Below are 11,301 nucleotides of genomic sequence, written 5' to 3'. Positions count from 1 at the left end.
AACTTGTGTATGAAGGTTTCCAAGTTTTTCCAGAAAACTTGTGAGTGAGAGGGTTTGCAATTTTGTCCTTGTAAAAATTGTAAGTAGAGAGAAATAAAATGAGTTTGTTTTTGTTTCTCTATTTTTGTGTGTATGCTTCCGCTGTCGCTGTTTGAAGGCTGCTTTTCCCAACAAATGGTGCTTATAAATTCAATGAAATTTCCTTATCCTTGAACCGTTGTCTGGATGGCACCGCACCGATTAGTGCGCAAACAGACGCAGCCATCGGAAATGCGAAGCTAAACCTAAAAACTGTAATCAGAGAAAGAAAGACGTCATATTCATCATCGAGAGACCAATTTACATTACACTCAAGATTAGGTCAAACCAGGGTTTTAAATTGAGGTCCGCACTCACAATTGTGACCGCAATATTATTGTTGTGGTATTTATCGCAATTATAACGGCTTGCAATTCAATTGTGGTATAATTACAATAAATCGGTAACTATTTTATTTTATTTTATTTTGTCAAGAAACACACATACCCTTTGAAATATATAGAAAGGAATGAAAGATCTACTTACTTAAAAAAAAAAAAAAAGTCTTTGATATGTTTACTTTACTTAATAAATTATATTTTATATTAAATTTTAATTGTTTAATTGTTGAATTAAAAGTTTTTAATACGTAAATTAAGTTTATAAAAAAAATTAAAAGTTAAAAATTATATGATACTTTATTATATAAATTCAAATCAACGTATAAAAAGTTTTTATGATTATTTATCAATTTGAATTAATAAAATAAAGTATTAAATAATTTTTAATTTTTTTAAAATTTTATATACTTAATCTATTTATTAAGAATTTTATTTAATTTAATGATTGGTTCATTCAAAATTGATTTAGAACAGAATATTAATGAAGTAAGTGTATCAAAACTTATTTTTGGAGTAAGTATTGATAAACTTACTTCATTCATTAATTCATATTCTACATCAAGCTTCAATGATGCAATTGTTAAATTAAAAATTCTTAATATATAGATCAAGTTTACAAACTTTAAAAAATTTAAAAATCATATAATACTTTATTATATAAATTCAAATCAATGTATAAAATGATTTTATTATTATCCATTGATTTGAATTAATTAAATGAATTATCAAATATTTTCATTTTTTTTAAATTTTTAGATTTAATTTATACCTTGAGAACTTTTAATTCAATGATTGAATTGTTAAAATTTGATTTTGAATATGAGATATTGAGTGTGAAGTAAGTCTTAATAATGTGAGTTAAGAGTCTAATTCAACTTTATAAAATTGACTTATAAAATAATATTTACTTTCCACTCATACATATTATTATGGCGTCATCTTTAGTTCATGTGAGATCTCCGACACATATTCTTGATGTTGAAGATTGGACATATGCGAGTGATTTGATAATTGCTTAGTAGTGAGTAGCTTGACAAGCCCAACAATATATCTTTATGATAAGCTATGATATACTTTATTACTATCTTAAGAAAGTGGGTTAAAAGTCTAACTTCAACCTTACAAAATCAATTTGTAAAGTGAGGTTTAATCCCTACTAATATACATTCTTATGGCCTCATCTACAATTGATGTAGAATCTTTAATAGTAAATTTATTTATTTACTCTTGAAGTATGTGAATCTCTTTATATCAGTCTATATAGACTTACTTCGTTAACAACTTATGTTTTATATCAAATCTCAACGATCTAACTTTTGGACTTAAAGTTCTTAATACATAGATCATGTTTGTAAATATTTAAAAATTTTAAAATTTATTTGATATTTCGTTTCATTAATTTTAATTGACAAATAATTATAAAAATATTTTATACGTTAATTTAAATTAATAAAATGAAGTATCAAATAATTTTTAATTTTTTTTAAATATATTATTAAGTAAAAAAAAATTACGTAAATTTATTCCTAAAATAAACAACTCAAAGAATCGAGATGTAAAATATTACATTGAGTACACACATTAAGGAAAAAAAAGGAAAAAACAAGATGTAAAATACAGAAATTTAATGAATTGTTCGGCTCTACCCACTTTGCTTGTATCGAGGAAAGGGATTCATGTGAAGCGGTGGATTTACTGCATGACAATTGTTATGTGTGTGGATGTGTAACAGTCTGAATAATCTTACAAGTTGATATATATAATGGATAAGAAGATCTTTTCACGAGCGAGTTGTTATAGTTTATATGTTCGGTGTCATCCAAAGGCATGGCTGCACATATATGAGATGGTCATCGATCATGTTATTCATGAGTGACTCGCATGAAATCAATTTTTTTCTAAGAACTTCAAGTTAAGAACTTTATGATTATTAATAGGGGCTATTGTGTATTGTTGTCCAACATTTCACTAATTAATTAGATGTTAATTTATAATATAAAAGAATTTGTTACTTAACATAAAAATATATATAAAAAAAATTCTCATGCTGAAACACATAATATATTAACACAAATTTGTCACTAAAAATATATTATTTTTACTTATATTATAAATATAATATATATTAATATATTATTAAAAGTGTAAATATAGATTAAAATAACATATAATCTATATTGTTAAATATTAAAATTATGTATAATTATATCTCAAAATATATATATATATATATATATATATATATATATATATATTAATCTATAAGAACACTTTTTATTTCACTATGTATGTAATATTATATTTTTTTGTGATCTTAATTTTAAGATTTGAAAAATATTTTAAATTAAATGAATGATATCGTTACTTTTCTAATGTAAGATTATTAATTTTTTAATTTTTTTAAAATTATTCTACTATTTTAATTTAAAATAATAAATTTATTTGGAGGAAAAGTTATTTTTAGTTTAATTATATAAAAAGTGATATATTTATTGTTGTAATTGATTTGAATATTAAAAAAAATTAAACTGCAGTTATTATATGATAAATAAATGTTGCTTATTTTATTTTTTAAAACAAATTAATGAATATTATAAAAAATCTGCATTTTCATTACATGACAAAGAAAATTTTAAAACTTTTTCGTGAACGATTATTAAGTTATATATTGTGTTTGGAAAAAAAATTATATAATTTCAAATAGTCAACTAATTATTAGGGAAAAAGATTTTATTAAAGGTGTTTGATTAAGGGAAATTTTTTGGGAAAAAAAGTAGGGAGTTGCTACGGTACCCTCAAAAATTGAGGAGTTTCAATACATTTATCTATGTAAATTCATAAAAAAAATTAAAAAAATTAATTTAATTATAAAATAAATAATCTAAATTATACTTATAAAATAAAAAGTAAGATAAAATTATAAAAATTAAAATTATAAGATTTTAATAATATTATAAAATATTAAAAAATTAATAAAATATTAATAAATAATAGAAATAAAAAATTATTAAAATTATAATATAGAAATTCAAAAATTTAAGATAAAAAGACAAAAAAATATACTTAAAAATTATTAAAATTAAAATATAAAAATTCAAAAAATTTAAGTGAAAAAATAAAAATATACTTAAAAAATTATTAAAATTAAACTATTTAAATATATAATAATATTATTACAAATAAATTAGAATATATAAAATAAAAATAAAATGACTAAATAATTTAAAAATTGAAAAAATAAAATATGATAAATGACTTGGATGTGAATTTTAAATAATTAAAAAAATTATAAATGACTTGGATTTACACGTAAGTGACACATCATCATCAACAGTACCGGTACCCTTCTTTTATAGAGGGTACCGTAGAAATTCTCAAAAAAGTATTAGTTTATATTGTGTTTGACAAAATTTTCCAAAGAAATAAGTTAATTCAAGGATAAAGTCAAAAGTTAATAACTAATCGAAAAAATTAATTTGGTAAAACTAACTCTTAAACTAACTAATAACTATTAACTAACATAAATCGACATATTTTATTACTTATCCATAACTTAAAATTAATATGGTAAGCGCGCGCATATATATATATATATATATATATATATTATTTAAATAAATAATTGTATCGTAAAAATACTCTCCACTTAATTTGTTACTTATCCGTAACTTAAAATCATACTATTTAAATAATTAATTATTTATGAAAAAAATTGATTATTCTTGATCATATCTAATTGTATCATAAAATAATTCCATTATTAATTGAAGGATATATATTTTCAAACCAAAGAAATAGAATAATTTTCTGTCGAGTAAAAAAAAAATACCTGTAGAAAAACAATATGTGCATATATGTATATATATAGTTGGTTAGCATTGAATGTCATCCCACCCACATGGAAAACATTACACTTTCCAAAAAAATTTATTACAACTATTTATTTGAAGTAATTTCCATCCACCAAGATAAAAACATAGATCTTATATATAGGTTAGGCCACACAATCCTAGTGCCACCTGGCTATTATCCATGTGTCATGTGTGTGATTCCATAAGGTGGCTATAAATCATCAACCCAGCACACCAAGCCATGCAAGTCATCAAATTCATTCTCTCTAATAAAAGATGGCCACATATTATGCCACCACCACCACCTTGTTCCTCCTCCTTGCCGTGGCCACAACCACCCTTTGCCTCCAAGAAGTGGAGGTGCTCCAAATGGCCCAAAACCATGTTTCTAAGGCCAAAAACTGGGTTGGCAACTCTTTGAGACTGTATGACTTGGAAAGCCAAACTCTTACTTCTGATCAAACAAGGGCTATAGCCCTTAGAGATTGTGAGAAACTCTATGAAGAAAGTGAGTCTAGGCTCTCTCACATGATGTCTGAAGAGAGCAGTTACTCTAAAGAAGATGCACTCACATGGGTAAGTGCTGTCATGACAAATCATAGGACTTGTTTGGATGGATTGCAGGAAAAAGGATATGTTGAAGCTCAGGTTTTGGACAGAAACCTGACCATGTTGCTTAAGCAAGCTCTTGTTTTGTATTCAAAGACTAAAGGCAAAGTTGGCAAAGGTATGTTACTATCAAATTGCCTTGTTTTTCTTTGCACTCTTGAGTCTCTCAACTTTTGATTGATATATATATCAGTAGGGAATCCTCATATAAAGGGAATTTTCATATGGAACAGTGTATATATATCAACTTTGAGTCTTTGTCATTAACTAAGCATCATCTATATTCTGATATTGCACTAAATGTTTCATAAATGAAAAGGTTGTTGTTATCCATGCAGTTCACATTAAACATATTTTAAAATAAGACAGCATTTAGACAACTCGAGAGTTGACACTGCCTCTGAACAAGGATATATATCCTCCACGTGCGTGTGTTTTTCTTTCTATATATGGTTTATTTCATCGATCAAACATATATAACCATAAAATAGAGCAATATTATTAATTTGTTTATAATTTTTCTCTTTCACAGCTCTCAATATACAATATTTTTTTATGTGACAGGAGTATAATTGTATGAAAGAATATGTAAAATGGTTTTATTAAATTGTATTGTTCTTCTCCTTAATTTCGGGTATTTTTAGGCTTTTGATCAGGTTTTGTACTTTTATATAGAAACGGCTCGTTTGAGCTTATCTCCACCTATATTTCTTAAAGGAAAATAGATGTTACTCTTTTCGGAAAAAGAAGTTAATTAGAAGTATGTCTTTGTTACGGAAGGTCAGAATATTGTCCTTTAGTGTATGAAACAAACAAAAGAAATCAAAGAACACTGACAGGGATATGCAATAAACTCAATATTGTCGGTCTACCTTAGTGGATGAATAAACAAAAATGAAAACAAAGTCCTGCAATTATTTAAGTGGTTTTGTTACCAACTATTTGGTTTCTTCTCCATTTAAGATGAAAAGGTAATATTCTCTGCCATTTGATATACCAACTACCAAATCTGATCATACACTTATATATGTTACACTTAATTCCCAAGAGGACCTTACCAACGTGTAGTTAGGTGTATTAAAATCTCGGATTCTTTCAAAATAATTTTCAAAAATTTCAGAATGATCATCTAATCTTAGTTATCCATGAATATCTATATAGTTTTCAAGATTAAATCATTTGTCATGACTAAGTGCAACTGACACAATAGTCTACAATTCACAACATAATTTGACTTCTTTTTTGTTACATTGATTTGTTTTTAATTTCAGGACCACCTGAGGGAACAATATCCAAATCAGATGTTGGTGATTTAGAATCATGGAGTCCAACAAACTATAATCCAGACTTCACAGTGGCACAGGATGGTTCAGGGACCCACAGAACAATCCAAGCAGCAGTGAGTGCACTAGCTTCAATGGGCCACAACCGTCCTGCGAGAGCAGTCATACATGTAAAATCAGGGATCTATAATGAGAAGGTGGAAATTGGAGAGAAACTGCGCAATGTTATGTTTGTAGGAGATGGCATAGACAAAACAATTGTCACTGGCAACAGAAATGTTGCTCAAGGTTCTTCCACTATGGGTTCAGCCACATTTGGTAATAACACCATGAAAACTTTGTCTAAATGCACTACAATTCTGGAATATTTCATTATTATTTAGTATATCTTAATCTTTTAATTAGTTGTACTTATAAGTATTGTCTTCATATTCAACTGGATCTAAAAATGTACTTACATTAAAGTGTTTTTATACTCTAATATAATCATAATATAATTTAAAAATATAATTGCTATCAGCTAATCATAAAATATCAGTAAAATATCATTGATGTTTTTAGTGTTATCTAATCATAAAGCATCAGGTATATTAAGGTATGTTGTGTTTTTATACAGTCATCATAATTATAGAGTACCATATAAATTACCAGAGAACTATAACCAATATATAATATTTTAGACTATTGTTTAATGATTGATCTTTAGAACATAAGTACATGGAATTATGTTAAAACTCACTTGAAATGAGTATCAAGTGTTATTCAAAGGTGTTTGGTAACAAGATTCTGTATATGAAACAGATGTATCAGGGGATGGATTTTGGGCGAGAGACATGACTTTTGAGAACACAGCAGGCCCAGAAAAGCACCAAGCAGTGGCACTCAAAGTAAGTTCAGACTTATCAGTCTTCTACAGGTGCAGTTTCAAATCCTACCAAGACACTCTCTATGTGCATTCAAACCGCCAATTCTACCGAGACTGTCACATATATGGTACCATAGACTTCATCTTTGGTGATGCCACAGTGGTGCTACAAAACTGTGACATCTTTGTGAGGAAGCCAATGAGCCACCAAACCAACTTCATCACAGCACAAGGGAGAGATGACCCTCACAAGAACACTGGCATCTCAATCCAGAGTTGTAGGGTTAGGCCTGCATCTGAGTTTGCAACACTCAAGGACTCTCATAGCACCTTCCTGGGGAGGCCTTGGAAGAAGTATTCTAGGACTGTGTTTCTCAAGACTGATTTGGATGGAATGGTGCACCCTAGAGGGTGGGGTGAGTGGAGTGGAAACTTTGCACTGTCAACTTTGTACTATGGTGAGTATATGAACACAGGAAGTGGTGCATCTACACAGAATAGGGTTAATTGGCCTGGTTTTCATGTGCTGAGGAGTGCTAGTGAGGCATCACCCTTCACAGTGACTCAGTTTCTGCAAGGTGAAAGGTGGATTCCAGCTACAGGGGTGCCTTTCTGGTCTGGAATTTGAAGTAGTAGTGTGATCATGTTTATCATTAATGGCTGTAAGCCTGTAACTATATGTTATTATATTTTATTATCGATGTATCTATGCTAGCTTTTATAAATATAAAGCTCTCCTTCCACGAAACTAATATATGTATACATTATTATTTTATGGAATAAAATTATCTATATAATGGTATATATTGTAATTGTGATTAATTATAACTATTTATAAATATAATTAAGCTCTTTAGATTCTAATAGCTAAATCCATGAAACTAATACGTAAAAAGTAAGGACATTATTATTAATTTATGGAATAAAGATAATATTATATATATATAATTAATTAATTTGTTATAACTAACAAAGAGTAAACAACATGTAAAGATATAATTCATTTTACAAACCAATTAATTAATAAAGATTAATGTTCTTGATAGAGAACTAAAAGGATATTTTAAAAGGATAATTTTTGTCAATGTAAGGTTACATCTTGTTAGTGAGGAATATATAAACACTATACATATTCTCCTTAACTGATCATCACCAAAAAAATTAAGTTAATTACTTGTATATCATGATTTTACATTATATAATTAATTAGATTTTTTTTATTATAATCAAGAGTATAACTCTTTCCAATCATATAACAATGATGTGTAAATAAAGTTGTATATTGACATGTATATATTAATAATAACATGTTAATAGTTTAATTTTTATTAGATAAATACAATATTAATAAGAGCAAGCAGAATTATCAATATTTATAGTGCAAGAATTTAATTAAAAATTTCTTCATTTCTCTTATTCATTGGTGGAGAATACATGTGCTCTAGAATAATATATATATATATATATATATATATATATATATATATTAATAAATATTTTTTCTATTTTCCATTATAAGCAAAAAAGTAATAATTAACTTTACACATTAAAAAATCTGTTAAATATATTAACTTTTACTAATTTACTGATCTCATAATGTCTTTATTATAAATGTTAAAAAAATTATGTAATAAAATATTTATGTATTAAAAAATATATTTTAAAAGAATATTATTAAATGAGTAAAAATAATTAAAATTTACTTTTATTTAAAAGTGTAAGATGTGTGATTTTTTTTCTTACAAAAAAAATCAGAAATATATCTATTATAAATTTTTTTTTAATATTCTTTATACACCAAAATCATAATAAAAGGAAATAAATGTAAAGCATCTAAATTCATTTTGCTTTTAATAATTAATAAACATGTAATATATGCAAGTAGGGTTTAAAATAATTAATGATTGATCAATGGATGAGAAAAAAGTTTAAAAGTTCTTGTTAAAAAATTTAAAGAACAAATAAATGAATTATTGCTATTTTTTTATCAGCCAACAAGTATTTATATATATATATATATATATATATATATATATATATATATATATATATAAGTATAAGAGGTACGATAAACTCATATACATATATAAAATAATTAGAAGATTGTATCTTCTCTGGTTAAAACTAATTTGAATATGTGTAGAGTCAAATTATGTTATAATTAGGAACTCCAAAACAAAGGATAACACTTTAGGAACAAACAACGTAACAATTATGTTCCATCAAATAGTCCATTAGTTGTAGTACAACAAACACAATGAGATACATGATCAACCCCCACTTCCTAACATATATCATTGTAGGATGCGTTCATCCCTCCTCACTAAAAATCTACCACAAAAACTCAGTCCTATCTGATTAGCCAGCATCCAAAGGCAGAATAAGATATCACATTTTATAACATAAAATTAAAAAATTAAAAAAAAAAAGTTTTGCATCTCCTAGCCTTCATCATGTATAGAATCTGCAACATTTTCCCAGCTTGTTGATGTAACAAGTTATTTCCATTACTCCTATCTTCCTTTATGTTGTATACAACCAGCAATATTAGAGTGAGTACTCGTACCAGCACAAGTAACGGTAATATTAATTGACCCAAAAGAAAAAACACCAAAGATTCTTCTTGTTGTGTATTTATTTAACCCATTACACACCCAATCAGACTTGTTGCATTAGAAATACCCCACTATTTAAATTCATTATAGCATTTTCACCCAACATTAAATGCAAAGGCCAAGATTAATTGACCATAAGTAAAAAAGTATTTGAAGTTGTTTTGTTTTACACTCAGTCATCTTCAAGCTGTGAGGGTAATATCCTTCATCATTTTTTGTTGAACAAACTGATTTTGTTTGAACACATGCATTTCTATGGTTTCAAATATTCCAAGCAATGGCACATCATACCACCCTCCATCTTTGTGTTTTTTCTTTTGAATTAAGAACAAATGGGATAAAGTTGAGGTGCATTAATGGATCTTCTAGGAGAACTATTGTTGTATTAACCCAACCAAAACACTTATTCCACACAACATGCATACTACCTTGCAAGTGATAAGGATATGGGAGATTGTCTCAAGTTGAGCGTGACAAAAAGGACAAGAGTTGTCTTTTAGTGCTATATTCCTTCTCAAAAGGTTATTAGTAGTAGGTAAGGCATTATGGAGAACTCTCCACAAAAAAAATAGCAACCTTAGGAGGGATAGAAATATCCCAAATCTGACTGAACTTTTCAATATGTGAACAACCAACCTTCAATGTTTGTAAGTATTTGTAAGTAGAGTTGACTGATAAGGTCCCTGACGAACCTAGGTGCCAATACCAACTATCTTGTTGTCCTTGTTGCAAATTAACTATTGAGAGGAGATGTTCAAAGGCTGTGAACTGGGCCAGTTCCCATTCAAACCAAATTCTACACCACTTGAGGTCTCATTCCCACCTTAAGCCAACCCAACTGCCTATTTTATCAATTGTATCATTTTGTTATTCGGAGTTTAAGAATGTTCTAGGTAGACGTTTTGTAAGACAATCATCCCCCAACCACCTATCTAACCAAAATCTGATTTGGTCTCCTTGTCCTACTTTCTAGATGGTTGCTTTATCAAACCACTGCAATTGATTATCACCCCATAGACCTTTTTAAGATCTCTCCACTTGATGGAAGATGATCTACAATTGTCTTGATTATTGAGATTATGTTGCCCCTCATACTTAGAGTCTAATACACTCCACTATAGATCTTTCTTTTGTTGAGACAAAGTCCACCTCCATTTAGATAGTAGAGCCTCATTAAAAGTAGGGATATCTTTGATCCCCAACCCACCACATTTCCTAGGCCTACGTATCTTCTCCCAACTCACCCATGAAATCTTTTGTTGCCTTTCTTCGCATCCTCACAAGAACCTTTTTTGTAGAGCCACAATTTTCTTTACCATTAGACTGGGCATCTTAAAAAATGATAGAAAGAACAAGGTAAGGAGGTTAAAACTGAATTGATGAAGCAGATCCTACCGACCATAAATAAAATGTTATGCTTCCATACTAATAATTTATTTCTAAGTTTTCTTATTATTGGCTCCTAAGTCTTTGCCCTTCTAGGATGGGCTCCAATTGGAATTCCTAGGTACACAAATGGAGTTTTGAGTAGTCTACAGTTCAATAACATTGCATAATTCTCGAAGGTAGTAGGCTCCACACCTAGTACATCGAACTTGCTCTTTAAAATGTTCACCTTTAGACCCGATGCTAACTCAAAGCATCGTAATATACTCTAAT

The 11,301-nt window shown here is 27.9% G+C and overlaps 1 protein-coding gene across 1 annotated transcript; it reads left to right on the top strand.

Moving 5' to 3' along the window:
* The first annotated feature begins 4,507 nt into the window (after nucleotides 1-4,507).
* Nucleotides 4,508-7,831, top strand: LOC109797276 (Plant invertase/pectin methylesterase inhibitor superfamily). The gene is made up of 3 exons (XM_020357300.3): nucleotides 4,508-4,997; nucleotides 6,151-6,480; nucleotides 6,964-7,831. The coding sequence occupies exons 1-3, from the start codon at nucleotides 4,547-4,549 to the stop codon at nucleotides 7,653-7,655; spliced, it is 1,473 nt and encodes a 490-aa protein (XP_020212889.1). The 5' UTR covers nucleotides 4,508-4,546; the 3' UTR covers nucleotides 7,656-7,831.
* Nucleotides 7,832-11,301: the final 3,470 nt, after the last annotated feature.

The sequence above is a fragment of the Cajanus cajan genome, chromosome 3, assembly GCF_000230855.2.
Source record: "Cajanus cajan strain Asha chromosome 3, NIPB_CcT2T_4, whole genome shotgun sequence".
Classification (NCBI taxonomy): Eukaryota; Viridiplantae; Streptophyta; class Magnoliopsida; order Fabales; family Fabaceae; genus Cajanus; species Cajanus cajan.
Note: the sequence above shows the minus strand (reverse complement) of the source record. Positions and strands in the feature narration are given on the sequence as shown.

Bases quoted from the DNA above. Each gene is read 5' to 3' on its own strand.
- LOC109797276 (XM_020357300.3), top strand. From the start codon at position 4,547: ATGGCCACATATTATGCCACCACCACCACCTTGTTCCTCCTCCTTGCC. The intron at 4,998-6,150 runs GTATGTTACTAT...TTTTAATTTCAG, and splicing joins TAAAGGCAAAGTTGGCAAAG to GACCACCTGAGGGAACAATA. The intron at 6,481-6,963 runs GTAATAACACCA...TATATGAAACAG, and splicing joins TATGGGTTCAGCCACATTTG to ATGTATCAGGGGATGGATTT.